This window comes from Schistocerca gregaria, chromosome 4 (assembly GCF_023897955.1).
Source record: "Schistocerca gregaria isolate iqSchGreg1 chromosome 4, iqSchGreg1.2, whole genome shotgun sequence".
NCBI classification, from domain to species: domain Eukaryota; kingdom Metazoa; phylum Arthropoda; class Insecta; order Orthoptera; family Acrididae; genus Schistocerca; species Schistocerca gregaria.
In genome coordinates, this window is record NC_064923.1 from 588,763,710 (window position 1) to 588,780,251 (window position 16,542).

Consider the following 16,542-nt stretch of genomic DNA (forward strand, 5'->3'; position numbering starts at 1 on the left):
TTTCATTCAATAATTTCTTTTATGTCATAATACATTTCCTCTATTCTCCACCTCATCATCTGTGGAGATAGTTGGCACATAAAATTTTATTAATGGGCTTTGTGTCTATTTATATTGTGTGGCATTTTTTTAATTTAGGAGGAGGAGGAGAGCAGAATGAATGCCACTGGATATGAGTGATAAAATAATAATTATTTAAAAAGATATCAAACTGAGCTATTGTTTTAAACATGTCTCTGTGAGTACCAGCGATTGATACAAATCATAATGATAGAGAGATGAATGAGAATCATTTCCATTCAAATTATTTCTTAAATGAAGAGAGTTTTGATACTGTATCTGCTTGAGTCTTTACTTATTTACAGAACGTATCCATTTAATTTGTCTCCAGAGATTCTTTTTAGACACAGACAACTGAATATTCTTTAATTATATATAGTAGCCAAATTACTATCCATTTATCAAGATGGCAACATACACTGCTGACCATAAAACTGAACAATTCAATTCAATTCCGTTTATCATCCATTTTGTCATATGCATGATATAGGAATTGATATATGTGTGTGTGTGTGTGTGTGTGTGTGTGTGTGTGTGTGTGTGGGTGTGTGGGTGTGTGTGTGCGCGTGTGTGTGCGCGCGCGCGCGAGTGTACACCTGTCCTTTTTTTCCCCTAAGGGAAGTCTTTCCGCTCCCGGGATTGGAATGACTCCTTGCCCTCTCCCTAAAAACCCACATCCTTTCGTCTTTCCCTCTCCTTCCTGAAGAAGCAACCATCGGTTGCGAAAGCTAGTAATTCTGTGTGTGTGTTTGTGTGTTTTGTTCATGTGCCTGTCTGCCGGCGCTTTCCCGCTTGGTAAGTCTTGGAATCTTTGTTTTAAGAGAAATAACATTTTGTTAGTTACACTTTACATATTTTGTCTTCTTTTTACATGAAAGATGAGGAAAAAATGTACAAAGTTTATACAATGAAAAATCCATTAAGGGGAATAACATTTTCGTAATTACACTTTAATATTTTTCTTAATTAAACTTGTCTTCTATTTAGATGCAAGTTGGAAAAAAATGTAGGATTATGTAGAAAAATCAAAAGATGAGCACTATCTGTTTAGATAGCAAAGATATTCAGTAACATTATAGGAACTCTGACCTAATATTAGCCTCTTTCTTTTTTATGCTTTTTGTTTCTTTTGGTAAGGTGTTGAACATTATTTTGGGTAGATACATCACACTATTTCGGTACAGGGATTTTGAATGTATGGTTCTATGGAAATTGTGCCTTTTTCTGGTCTGATAGTTGTGTACTTCACTGTTTAGAGAAGAGAATTCGTGATTTGACTTTAGGAAACATACTGATTCATTGATGAATAAACTAGGGAGGATCAATATTTTCAGCTCCTTAAAGAGTCCTCTAGATGTATCACTGTAGGCAAAACCCTTCAGAATATGAATAGCTCTATTTTGGAGCTTAAAACAACTTTTTGCAAAACCTGTATTCCCCCAAAATATGATACCATATCTTAGATTACTATGAATGTAAGAGTAGTAGGCACATAGTACTGTTTCAAAATCACAGTTTTCTTTAAGTTCTCTTGATATATAACAGTATTTACTAAGTATTTTATTCAATAGTTCAACATGTTTTTCCTATCTGAAGTTATTGTTCAGCCATACACAGAAACATTTTGTAAACAAAGTTTGTTCTATCAGACATTTCCCAATCTCTACTCTTATGTTACTTTTTGTTCCTCATGTGTGTATAGTTCATCCAAGTGGTTTTTCGTCATTTATAATTAAATAATTGTCCTTGAACCTTTCTGCTGCCTCATTCATTGTTGAAGCTATTTTTTCTTGTAGGTCAGCTTCACGAACTCCCTTACTACAAACGCTCGTATCATCTGCAAAAAGTACTGATTCTGTTCTTGTTAGATGGTTAGGAAAATCATTAATAAAAACTAAGAAGAGCAGAGGGCCTCAAACAGAACCCTGGGGTACACCACAGTTTACTTTCAGATATGTTGAGTAATATTTTGTGCCATTATGTATTATTTCAACACTTTTATCCCTTCTTCTAGCCAAGTTGTGACACAATTTTCTCTTCTCTCCAATTCTATTCAATACCTCCTCATTAGTTATGTGATGTACCCATCTAACCTTCAGAATTATTCTTAGCACCACATTTCAAAAGCTTCTATTCTCTTCTTGTCTAAACTATTTATTGTCCATGTTTCACTTCCATACATGGCTACACTCCATACAAATACTCTCAGAAACGACTTCCCGACACACAAACCTATACTTGATGTTAACAAATTTCTCTTCCGCAGAAACGCTTTCCTTGCCATTGCAGTCTACGTTTTATATCCTCTCTACTTTGACCGTCATCAGTTATTTTGCCCCCCAAAACTCCTTTACTACTTTAAGCATCTCATTTTCTAATCTAATTCCCGCAGCATCACCCGATTTAATTTGACTACATTCCATTCTTCTTGTTTTGCTTTTGTTGATGTTCATCTTATATCGTCCTTTCAAGACACTGTCCATTCCATTCAGCTGCTCTTCCAGGTCCTTTGCTGTCTCTGACAGAATTACAATGTCATCAGTGAACCTCAAATTTTTTATTTCTTCTCCATTGATTTTAATTCCGACTCCAAACTTTTCTTTTGTTTCCTTTACTGCTTGCTCAATATACAGATTGAATAACATCGGGGAGAGGCTACAACCCTGTCTCACTCCTTTCCCAACCACTGCTTCCCTTTCATGCCCCTCAACTCTAATAACTGCCATCTGGTTTCTGTACAAATTGTAAATAGCCTTTCGCTCCCTGTATTTTATCCCTGCCACCTTCAGAATTTGAAAGAGAGTATCCCAGTCAACATTGTCAAATGCTTTCTCTAAGTCTATAAATGCTAGAAACATAGGTTTGCCTTTTCTTAGTCTATTTTCTAAGACAAGTCACAGGGTCAGTATTGCCTCACATGTTCCAATATTTTTAGGGAATCCAAACTGATGTTTACCAAGGTAAGCTTCCACCAGTTTTTCCATTCGTCTGTAAAGAATTCGTGTTAGTATTTTGCAGCCATGGCTTATTAAACTGATAGTTGGGTAATTTTCACATCTGTCATCACCTGCTTTCTTTGGGATTGGAATTATTATATTCTTCTTGAAGTCTGAGGATATTTCCCCTGTCTCATACATCTTGCTCACCAGATGGTAGAGTTTTGTTAGACCTGGCTCTCCCAAGACTGTCAGTAGTTCTACATCTACATCTACATCTACATCTACATGACTACTCTGCAATTCACATTTAAGTGCTTGGCAGAGGGTTCATCGAACCACAATCATACTATCTCTCTACTATTCCACTCCCGAACAGCGAGTGGGAAAAACGAACACCTAAACCTTTCTGTTCAAGCTCTGATTTCTCTTATTTTATTTTGATGATCATTCCTACATATGTAGGTTGGGCTCAACAAAATATTTTCGCATTCGGAAGAGAAAGTTGGTGACTGAAATTTCGTAAAAAGGTCTCGCGGCGACGAAAAACGTCTATGCTGTAATGACTTCCATCCCAACTCGTGTATCATATCTGCCACACTCTGTCCCCTATAATGCGATAATACAAAACGAGCTGCCCTTTTTTGCACCCTTTCGATGTCCTTCGTCAATCCCACCTGGTAAGGATCCCACACCGTGCAGCAATATTCTAACAGAGGATGAACGAGTGTAGTGTAAGCTGTCTCTTTAGTGGACTTGTTGCATCTGCTAAGTGTCCTGCCAATGAAACGCAACCTTTGGCTCGCCTTCCCGACAATATTATCTATGTGGTCCTTCCAACTGAAATTGTTCGTAATTTTAACACCCAGGTACTTAGTTGAATTGACAGCCTTGAGAATTGTACTATTTATCGAGTAATCGAATTCCAACGGATTTCTTTTGGAACTCATGTGGATCATCTCACACTTTTCGTTATTTAGCGTCAACTGCCACCTGACACACCATACAGCAATCTTTTCTAAATCGCTTTGCAGCTGATACTGGTCTTCGGATGACCTTACTAGACGGTAAATTACAGCATCATCTGCGAACAGTCTAAGAGAACTGCTCAGATTGTCACCCAGGTCATTTATATAGATCAGGAACAGCAGAGGTCCCAGGACGCTTCCCTGGGGAACACCTGATATCACTTCAGTTTTACTCGATGATTTGCCGTCTATTACTACGAACTGCGACCTTTCTGACAGGAAATCACGAATTCTAATGGAATGTTGTCTACTCCCGGGGCCTTGTTTCAACTTAGGTCTTTCACTGCTCTGTCAAACTCTTCACGCAGTATCATATCTCCTATATCATCTTCATTTCCTTAGAACTGGGTTTCCACCTGAGCTCTTGCTATTCATACAAGTGGTTCTCTTTTCTCCAAAGGTCTCTTTAATTTCCCTGTAGGCAGTATCTATCTTACCCTAGTGAGATAATCCTCTAAATCCTTACATTTGTCCTCGAGCCATCCCTGCTTAGCCATTTTGCACTTCCTGTCGATCTCATTTTTGAGACGTTTGTATTCCTTTCTGCCTGCTTCATTAACTGCATTTTTATATTTTCTCCTTTCATGAATTAAATTCAATATCTCTTCTGGTACCCAAGGATTTCTATTGGCCCTCGTTTTTTTACCTACTTGATCCTCTGCTGCCTTCACTATTTTGTCTCTCGAAGCTACCCATTCATCTTCTACTGTATTTCTTTCCCCATTCTTGTCAATCATTCCCTAATGCTCTCCCTGAAGCTCTCTACAACCTCTGGTTCTTTCAGTTTATCCAGGTCCCATCTCCTCAAATTCCCACCTTTTTGCAGTTCCTTCAGTTTTAATCTATAGTTCGTAACCAATAGATTGTGGCCAGAGTCCACATCTGCCCCTGGAAATGTCTTTCAGTTTAAAACCTGGTTCCTGAGTCTCTGTCTTACCATTATATAATCTGACACTATCTAGTGTCTCCAGGCTTCTTCCATGTATACAACCTTCTTTCATGATTCTTGAACCAAGTGTTAGCTATGATTAATTTATGCTCTGTGCAAAATTCTACCAGGCAGCTTCCTCTTTCATTTCTTACCCCCCAATCCATATTGACCTACTACATTTCCTTCTCTCCCTTTTCCTACTATCAAATTCCAGTCACCCATGACTATTAAATTTTCACCTCCCTTCAGTATCTGAATAATTTCTTTTGTCTCATCATACATTTCATCAATCTCTTCGCCACCTGCAGAGCTAGTTGGCATATATAGTAAACTTGTACTGCTGTGGTAGGTGTGGGCTTTGTATCTATCTAGGCCACAAAGATATGTTCACTGTGCTGTTTGTAGAAGCTTACCCACATTCCTATTTTCGTATTCATTATTAAACCTATTTGATTTTGTGTTTATAACCCTGTAGTCACATGACCAGAAGTCTTGTTCCTCCTGCCACCGAACTTCACTAATTCCCATCATATCTAACTTTAACCTACGCATTTCCCTTTTTAAGTTTTCTAACCTACCTGCCCGATTAAGGGATCTGACATTCCACACTCCGATCTGCAGAATGTCAGTTTTCGTTCTCCTGATAACAACGTTCTCCTGAGTAGTTCCGCCCAGAGAACTGAATGGGGGACTATTTTACTTCCAGAATATTTTACCCAAGAGGATGCCATCATCATTTAACCATACAGTAAAACTGCATGCCCTCCAGAAAAATTATGGCTGTGTAGATTCCCCACACTTTCAGTTGTTCACAGTACCAGCACAGCAAGGCCATTTTGGTTAGTGTAACAAGGCCAGATCAGTCAATCATCCAGAATGTTGCCCCCTGCAACTACTGAAAAGGCTGCTGCCCCTCTTCAGGAACCACACGTTTGTCTGGCCTCTCAACAGATACCCCTCTGTTGTGGTTGCACCTACGGTATGGCTATCTGTATCGCTGAGGCATGCAAGCCTCCCCACCAACGGCAAGGTCTATGGTTCATGGAGGAGGGGCGGACCTACTTGGTAAGAAGCACTAACAGCATACTACGACCTGAAATGCATACTGTTCTCAACAAATTAGTAAGGAAATGAATTGTACATCTGTAACAGGAAAAGATAAATTAAAGTATGGTGTACAGTGATTAGATAGAATAACTTTTGACTGACAGAGTGATAAATCAAAGAAATCTTCCATAATTACTTTCCCTGCTGCATGTGGCCTCACTCCTGTCATATCTACCTGCTTCACTTCATATGGTTCTGGTGCAATGTCTACATAATGATTTCTTTGTGCATGTATTTTTAAGTTTGTATACATGACACACTTAATTCCATGAGTTGCTTTGGAAACCATTATGCAGAGCAGAGAAATGCAGCTCTAGACTGAGTGAACTTGAATGGCTTGTTCTCTAGTATTTCCTTGTCCTTGACAAATTCCTAAATCTGTCAAATGACATAGAACTCATGGTTGACCACTGGCAGGCAGATGTTTAATATCTTTATCCACTGAGCACAATAGATTTTCAAAAGGAATTCTTGACTTGGAATGGGGGCATCCACATTCAAGTACAATGCTTTCATAAATTCATTTTAACAAATGAATTTAAATAAGAGGTTTAGATTACTCTTTTACAACCATTCAGTAATCAAACCAATATTCCATTAAATGCATGAGTTGCATGGGACTGAATTTATTATTGTGTGATACATGTTTTCATCACTTACAATCATGGATCTGTTGTGTAACTTTCCAACCATGTCCTTGAAACCTTATTAGATTCTACCTCTGTTATCTTTGCAGGAGCAGACTGTGTCTGATTCCTATCTTTCCAGTCATTTCACTCCTGCACACTTCCTATGAGAGAGCCACTATCATTTCTTGTTGCATAAAGCATTTTTTAAATTTCTATTTTAACATAAAAATAAATATATTGATAAAAAGTATATTGTTGTGTTAAAATCTGAGTTTTACATGCAAAGATTATGCTATTCATATTACAAAAATCTGTTGCTTGCATTTTCAACTTTCCAGTGTGGGGGATTGAAGAATAAAAGTACTAAAGATGTTAAAAAAGTTCAAGATACTCACAAAAGTAAAGTGAAAAATACTGTTAGTATAATTCATCAAAATATTGGGGGATTGAAGAATAAAATTGATGAGCTTCTGCTTTGTTTAGAAGATATAGAAACCAAGAATGTAATAGATATACTATGCCTGTCTGAGCATCACATTGTCACTGATATGCAAAAGGTTAGCATCAATGGGTACAAATTAGCTGCACATGTAAGTAGAGATAATATGATGAGAGGAGGAGTTGCCATATATGTCAAAAGCTTCCATAGTGCAAAAAATTTAGAAACTAAAAATTTTTGTGTAGAGCAACATATGGAAGCATGTGCCACTGAACTTAAACTAAATGATGGCACTTTCATAATTGTAACAGTGTATAGGTCCCCCTCAGGGAATTTCCAGCTATTTCTAGAAAACTTGGATGCTTTGTTGTGCTATCTGTCAGACAGGGGGAAGCAAATTATCATTTGTGGGGATTTCAATGTTGATTCCCTGAAAGAGTATAATAGGAAGAATGACCTTTTAGTATTACTCAGTTCTTTCAATTTGAGCTCCGTCATTGATTTTCCTACTCAGATAACAAAGAACAGCAGTACATTGATAGATAACTTTTTTATAGACCAAGATAAGTTTAAGGACATAAATGCTTATCCTGTTGAGAATGGTCTTTCAGATCACAGTGCACAGCTTGTTACAGTACATGACATAGCTCCATGCAGTATAATAAATCAGACTTTCAAAGCAGTGCGTTCAATTAATAATATAAATATTGCAAACTTTAGGGAAAGCCTGCAGCAGCTAGACTGGGATGAAGTGTATAAGGAACCCGATGCAAACTTGAAATATAACTTATTTCACAATACATTTTTAAGGGTATTTGAAAATTGTTTTCCCAAGAAAATAGTTAAACATAATTCCAAGAAAACATATAAAAAACCTTGGCTAACTAAAGGAATAAGAATATCTTGCAACCGTAAAAGAGAACTGTATCTAACAGCAAGAGGGAGTACTGACCCCGAAATTGTTCAATATTATAAAAACTATTGTGCGGTACTAAGAAAAGTTATTAAAAAGTCCAGAAGCATGTGTATCATGTCTGAGATCAGTAACTCTGATAATAAAATTAAAGCAATTTGGAATATTATTGAAAGGGAAACAGGGCAACCAAGAGCACAGGAAGACTTTAGTGCAATAAAACTGAATGACAAGTGCACTAACAAACAATCAGAAATTGAAAATATTTTGAATAATCATTTTTTAAATGTTGTGGAGAAAATAGGATCTAGATCTTCACTAGAAGAGGCAAGGCTATTAATAGAAGAGGCCATACCTGCGCAGTTTGAAACAACTGTAATTCCACCAACCTCTCCCTCTGAAATCAGTAAAATAATAAACTCACTGAAAAGTAAAAGCTCTTACGGAATTGATGGCATTTCCAGCAAAGTACTTAAAGCTTGTTCCCCACAGATAAGTAGGATTCTCAGCCACGTATGTAATAGCTCTTTGGAGCAGGGTGTTTTCCCTGATAGACTGAAATATGCCATTGTAAAACCATTGCATAAAAAGGGGGATACGTCGGATGTCAACAACTACCGCCCAATCTCTCTTCTGACAGCTCTATCAAAAATTTTTGAGAAAGTAATGTATTCAAGAGTAGCCTCCCATATTTGTAAAAATAAAGTACTAACAAAATGTCAGTTTGGTTTTCAGAAAGGCTTTTCAACAGAAAATGCTATATATGCTTTCACTGATCAAATATTAAATGCTCTGAATAACTGGACATTACCCATTGGTATTTTTTGTGATCTCTCAAAGGCCTTTGATTGTGTAAATCATGGAATTCTTTTAGATAATCTAAATCTTTATGGTTTGAGTGGGGCAGTGCACAAATTGTTTAATTCATACTTAACTGGAAGAATGCAGAAAGTTGAAATAAGTGGTTCGTGTAATGTTAAAACAACAGCTGATTCCTCAAACTGGGGTGCTATCAAGCACGGGGTCCCACAGGGTTCGGTCTTAGGTCCTTTACTGTTCTTGATATACATTAATGACTTACCATTCCACATTGATGAAGATGCAAAGTTAGTTCTTTTTTCTGATAATACAAGTATAGTAATAACATCCAAAAACCAAGAACTAAGTGATGTAATTGTAAATGATGTTTTTCACAAAATTATTAAGTGGTTCTCAGCAAACGGACTCTCTTTAAATTTTGATAAAACACAGTATATACAGTTCCGTACAGTAAATGGCACAACTCCAGTAATAAATATAGAATTTGAACAGAAGTCTGTAGCTAGGGTAGAATTTTCAAAATTTTTAGGTGTGTCCATTGATGAGAGGTTAAACTGGAAGCAACACATTGATGGTCTGCTGAAACGTCTGAGTTCAGCTACGTATGCTATTAGGGTTATTGCAAATTTTGGCGATAAGAATCTCAGTAAATTAGCTTACTATGCCTACTTTCATTCACTGCTTTCGTATGGCATCATATTCTGGGGTAATTCATCGTTGGGTAGAAAAGTATTCATTGCACAAAAATGTGTAATCAGAATAATTGCTGGAGCCCACCCACGGTCATCCTGCAGACATCTATTTAAGGATCTAGGGATCCTCACAGTAACCTCACAGTATATATATTCCCTTATGAAATTTGTTGATAATAATCCAACCCAATTCAAAAGTAATAGCAGTGTGCATACCTATAACACCAGGAGAAAGGATGATCTTCACTATGCAGGGTTAAATCTGACTTTGGCACAGAAAGGGGTAAATTATGCTGCCACAAAAGTCTTTGGGCACCTACCAAACAGCATCAAAAGCCTGACAGATAGCCAACTAACATTTAAAAATAAATTAAAAGAATTTCTAGATGACAACTCCTTCTACTCATTGGCTGAATTTTTAGATATAAACTAAGTAAAAAAAAAAAATTAATCACTAGTGTCATGCAATAATTTGTGTAATGTAATTTCTTGTACAGACATCTTTTATTAACCTGACACGTTCCACATCATTACGAAGTGTCGTATTCATGATCTATGGAACAAGTATTAATCTAATCTAATCTAATCTCTGCTACTGTTGGAAACTATTTTTTCACATAGAAGACAGGGAGTAGACAGGGATTTTATTCCCCCCCCCCCCCCCCCCCCCCATCCTCTCAATTACTCTCTCCCACCCAACCCATTCCCCTGTGTAAAAATAACCAGCTGAAATTTCTTTTGGCTAGAGACAGCATTTCAGTCTGTTGATATTTCTTAAAAATTATTTGACTGTAATTTAGTCAGTACTGAGACATTCAGCAGTTCTCTTTTCTTGTCACTTAATGGATTTACTTTCAGCCTGTTGCATTTTGGTCTAAAAATATACACATCCACTTAACTCCAAATCACAAATGATGACAATTCACACAGATGACACATGGGTGGGGTCGACATTGTTGCCACTTGCAGTCTGTGTGTACATGTTTTGTGCTTGAAGGAAGCATTTTCCTGCAAATTATGTCTCTTGCTTGCTTATGTGGACTGTATTGCTTACCACCACCATCAGCAATGACATCTCACTACAAATGTAATCAAAATTTGCTAAATAACTTCCTACACTCATGTTTAAATGCTGGAATTGACTACAAATTTCACAGCAGAGGACTCAAAACAGTGATGATGAGACATACGTTAAATGTTTGATGAAAATCTAGATATCAGCATGGTGACACCTGGTGTCAACCAATGCACAGTCTTGGGAACAAAGAATTTGTAAGCGAACATTAGCTTCGGACATAAAAAATGAATTAAATATGAGAAATTAATAATATTTTTAATAGTACACGAGTAGAAATTTAATGGTGATGGGCAACATGAGAGATTTTTGTTTTTGCTTTTCACATTGTCCATATATTTCGCCATAACTACAGTCTTCATCAACTATAAATCCAACTAATTTTGTGACCAGGTAACACAAAAAAGATACAAGGGAAGCCTTTTGTAATTTGTGCTCAGAGTATTGTCAGCAAAAATATACTTTGGCTTCCATGACTCTTCACTATTTTCCAAAAACAGTGCCTAATGAAGTTCAACTAAACACACAAAATGAAAGAAAACATTTAAATAATTTTAGTGAGGTGAAATATATTTATGTCCATTACATGACAATCAACAAGAGAAGCTAAAAAGGGGGTGAAGTCCAATGTCATGAAACTGATAACAGCTAGTAAATGGCAGTTCTAATACTTCATATCTCCAGAAAGCATTGATGTGTGTTTCTCTCATGGTCCAGTGTAAACTTTTAAACTGTTGTGAATGTTCTTTACTAGTGACAGAGCCTCATTGATGTGTATTACAAGACTGATTTTAAATAAAGTGCTTGTGACTTTGTGTCTGTCTGTTTTACATGTGTACGTGTGAGTGTTCTTGAGGGGATGTTGTTATTTTTTGTTGTGAATAAATAAGTAAACTTTCTCATTGACAGTCATATTTAAATATGAAGTGAGGGTGCCTGAATGCACCTGTAAGTGTTGTGCAGTAAGGTTTATGATTACAGTAAATCATAAAAAATAGTGAAATTTTGTTTAGGTTGGAAAATCTATTATGGCAGCAGCAGCACAGTCTAACCTGAAGAAAGTCTCATTGGAGCTGGGTGGTAAAAGTCCTTTGATAATACTTCCCGATGCTGACAGTGAGTAAAGAAAAATATTTACTTTAAATGTGGGTATGTAAGTAAGATAAAGTTATTTTTGTGATTATTTGAATGTTTTACTACTATTTGAAGTATCCTTTCTTTAAGTGTTAGCATGAAGTACATAAACACAGCAAATTGAAATCTCATGTTCTATTTGATTACATTCCGCAGAGGCATGCCTGTTCTTAATCAATCCATGTCCTAAATTTAGACATATTTGTAACAAATTTATTTATTTAGTTTAATTTTCTAGGTGTGATATGAAATCAATAGATGATGAACAGAGAGACCTACTCTATCTTTCACATTCTGCAGTGAATTCAATTTATGGAAAGTTCTTTAGTTGGTATTATTTGACTTGGCTAGATCTACAGTAAAGAGGCTATATCTTGAGCTGATTTTTATTGATATAACACTTCAAATACCCTTGTGATTGTTGTTCTACATCTCCATCCATACTCTGGCAACCACAGTGAAATGTTTGGCTGAGGATTCTTCCAATTATGTCAGTTATTAGGGCATCTTTCTATGCCAATCACATATGGAGCACAGGAAGAAAAATTGTTTGAATGCCTTTGTTTGCATTGTAATTTGTCTAATCTTGTCTTTGCAGTCACTATGGGAGTGGTATGTATGGGGTTGCAGTATATTCCACGATTCCTCACTTGAACCTGATTCTTGAAACTTTGTATGTAGGCTTTCACAGGTTAGTTTGTGTCCATCTTCAAGTGTTCGCCAGTTCAGTTTTTTCGCATCCCTGTGGAGATTTCCCATGGCCCAAACAAACCTTTGACCATTTATGCTGCCCTCCTTTCTATCCATTCAATATTGCCTTTTAGTTCTGATACAGGCCCCATACACTAGAGCAGTAGTCTAGTATAGATTATACAAGTGGTTTTTAAACAAACTGCTTTGTAGACTGACTGCATTTCTGTAATATTCTACCCCTAAACCAAAGTCTGCTCCTGGTCTACCTATGTCTGAGCCTATTTGATCATTCTATTTCGTTTCTCCACTTACTTCTACAACCAGATGTTTGTATGAGTTGGTTGGCCTAGGGATGCTACCAACTACAAGTAAAATGTGCATATGTCACAACAACTGTTTATTATCAATATAAGAACAGAACTCTGATACAATGTCTGTGGATGAATGTGCACACTATGTAAATACAAACAGAGATATCTCTCCTGATGAATTTAATGAGTCATAGTAGGTGACAGAACAGAAGGGGCTGAGGATGACTGATGGTATGATCCAACCTAGCAGTTGGAGTGTGTCCTTGAGGGCGATGGGGTTTCAGGATGTCAGAAATTGGTGGGTGTCAGAGGCATAGCTCAATGACAGTAGTGGTCAATGGGAAAAAGATACTTCTGGGGCATTGGGCATCGGTGGATGTCAGTGACGATGGCTCAGCAATGATAGCTGCTGATGGGACAACAATGCTTTTGAGACATTTGGCATCAGTCGATGTCAGAAAAAATGCATTGATGATGGTAGTTGTCAGTGTGATGATATGCAGCAAGGCATGGCATCCAGTACAGTCCTGCGCAATACATATCACCCCATCTCCCCTTAGTAGGTAGTGCAGCTAGCTCAAAGACTGGCCACCAGAAGGAGGTGCCCTGGGATTGGAGAGTTGCCAACAACTTGAGTAGGTGTCAGCGGCAGATGAGAGCAACACTCAATCAATGGTGACTAACAGAGGCACAAGGATGCTGATGGACCAATGAAGCATCTGATGTTACTGACAAAATGCTGTCTCAAACAGGAACTTGAAAAACCATAGACAGAAAAGGTTAACATACAGAAAGACCATCTGGTAGCTGGGGATAGTGAAAGGGCAAAACCTGGCAATACCTGAGGTTTGCAGCAACATTTCCATGAACACCAAACCCAAAGCAGAATGACAGAGAGTTGCAACCTGTGCAGCCAAATGAGGGAGCAACATGGAACAGAAGAGAGAAGTCTTCAGACCATGAGCGCCCAACATCTGAGGCTGCTGTAAAGAGGTGGTAGAGAGCAACATCAGGGGCAGTGGAATTGAAGATATTTCTGCAGTTGCCTGAGCCTACACTCAGCAGGGGTGGCTGCAAGTGAGCCAGTAGTGAGCAGCATTGGGAATGACAGAGGTGAAGGCATATCTGCAAGTGTCTAGCCCAGCACTGGTGCAGGGGTGGCTGTGATTGGAATGGCGGCAAGCAGAGTTGGGGTTGGTGGAGGAGAAGGCATCTCCATAATTGCCCAGGACAACACCAGTGAAATGACAGGGATGGCTGCACTGGGGTCGAAGGTGTTGGAGGTGGGCACCACAGTGGTGGAGGTGGCGGCAGCAGGTGCTACAGACTACCAATGAAATGTGCAAGTGCCACAACAACTGTTTATTACTGATATAAGAACAGAACTCAAATGCAGTGTCTGAAGCATATGTGCACACAATGCCAAAAGAAACAGAACTGTCTTTCTGAGACATTTGGCATGGATGTGCCTACTTGATGAAGTTGGGGGATGGCAGAGCAGAAGGGGCCAAGAATGATACAGTAGGATCCAACCTGGCACACAGTGTGCCCTTGCATACAATGGGCCTCCAGGACATCAGCAGTTGACTATTGTCAGAAGCATAGCTCGAAAATGATAGCAACTGGTAGGACAACAATACTTCTGAGATGTTGGGTGTCAGCAGATGATGGATGAACTGGTTCAGTGATGACAGCTGCTGATGTAATGATGATGCTCCTGGGGCGATGAGCATCAGTGGATGGTGGAGGTGATGGCTTGACAATGATAGCTGTCAGAAGAACGATGTTCACTGAAACCTGGTGCATGAGAGCAGAGGATAATGGTCTCACACAGTGTCAGTGATGTGAAGGTGGTGACTGTGATCAGTGGGCTGCTAGTGTGGCCAGTGTGAAGCCCACAGTGATATTGGTCATAGTGTGGTCTGGCGGTGGCCAAAATACTCTACAGTAGAGGGATACTCACATGGCACGGAGTGGACACACAACGTGGCATAAGGATGTGATGCCCTGACTTCAGTGCTCTGTACCAGAATAATCACAATGCCTATTTGCAAGGCTGGTGCTGCTGGATGCTGTGGAGGCTGTTTGAAGGCAAGACACGAAGAGCCTGAATCATGTGAGGTTAGGCTTGTACACAGTTCAGTGAGCTATGCTGCTGTAAGCTGCTTAGCCATGGTCTCCTAGCAAGGCAGCAGCCCACAATACATGCCTGGAATGTGGTGCAGTAGAGTCCCAAACAGATACAATATGATGTGTAAAGTTTCACATTTATGAACATTTAAAACAAATTATCAATCTTTGCACCACTTTGAAAGATTATGAATATCTAACTGAATATTTGAGCAATACAGGAGAAGGAAAGTTGCTACTCACCATATAGCGGAGATGCTGAGCTGCGATAGGCACATTAAAAAGATTCATACAATCATAGCTTTCGGCCATTAAGGCCTTTGTCAGCAGTAGACACACATACCCACACGCGCACGCACGCACGCACCCAAGTGCACCTTGCACACACACCTGCAGTCTCAGAGAGCTGAAACTACACTGCGAGAGAAGCAGCACCAGTGCATGATGGGAGTGGTGAATGGGTGGGGGTAAGGAGGAGGCTGGGGTGGGTAAGGGGAGTGATAGTAAGGTGGGAGTGGCAGACAGTGAAGTGTTGCAGTTTAGACGGAGGTTAGGAGAGAAGGTGCGGAGGGGGTAATTAGTGGAAAGGAGAAAAATAAAAATAAAAGAAATTAAAAGACTGGGGGGTGGTGGTAAAATGACTGTGTATTGCTGGAATGGGAACAGGGAGGTAGCGGGATGGGTGAGGACAGTGACTAACAAAGGTTGAGGCCAGGTGGGTTATGGGAACATAGGGAAAGTTCCCACCTGCACAATTAAGAAAAGCCGGTGTTGGGGGGAATGATACATATGGAACAGGCTGTGAAGCAGTCATTGAGATGAGGGGTTTCGCGTTCAGCTACAGGGTGGTCCACCTGTTTTGTGGCCAGTTTTTCGGTGGGCGTTCATGTGGATGGACAGCTTGTTCGTTGTCATGCCTACATAGAATGCAACACAGTGGTTGCAGCTTAGCTTGTAGATCATATGACTGGTTCACAGGTAACCCTGCCTTAGATGTGATAGGTAATGTGGTATTCTGCTGTCCACCGAACCTACACAATATACTCATCCATCCTTACACAACCCATGCTCCAAATCTCTTACCTCATGGTTCATACCCCTGTAATAGACCTAGATGCAAGACCTCTCCCATACATCCTCCTACCATCATCTACTTCACTCCGGTCACTAACATTACCTATCACATCAAAGCCAGGGCTACCTGTGAAACTAGTCATGTGATCTACAAGCTAAGCTGCAACCACTGCACTGCATTCTGTGTAGGCATGACAACCAACAAGCTGTCTGTCCACATGAATGGCCACTGAAAAACTGTGGCCAAAAAACAAGTGGACCACATTGCCAAACATGATACCCCTCATACCAATGACTGCTTCACAGGCTGTGCCATATGGATTCTTCCCCCCAACACCAGCTTTTCTGAATTCCGCAGCTGGAAACTTTCCCTGCAATTCATTCTATGTTCCCATAACACTACCTTCGTTAGTCACTGTCCTCACCCATCCAGCCCCCTCCCTGTTCCCATTCCAGCACTACAGTCATCATTTCACCGCCACACCCAGTCTTTCAATTTCTTTTATATTTATTTTTATTTCTTTCCTTTCCCCTCTCCACACCTTCTCTCCTTCCCTCCATCTAAACTGCA

General features: G+C 39.1%; 1 protein-coding gene across 2 annotated transcripts in view; it reads left to right on the forward strand.

The window, feature by feature from the left end:
* LOC126267290 (aldehyde dehydrogenase 1A1-like) overlaps positions 1–16,542 on the forward strand; it is a 101,032-nt gene that overhangs the window by 52,599 nt on the left and 31,891 nt on the right. The window contains exons 7-8 of one of the 2 annotated variants that reach the window (XM_049972364.1): positions 7,030–7,248; positions 11,643–11,745. In XM_049972364.1, the coding sequence (XP_049828321.1) occupies positions 7,030–7,248; positions 11,643–11,745 (322 nt within the window). The remainder of the gene's footprint in view (positions 1–7,029; positions 7,249–11,642; positions 11,746–16,542) is intronic. The other variant, XM_049972365.1, reaches the window with a different exon arrangement.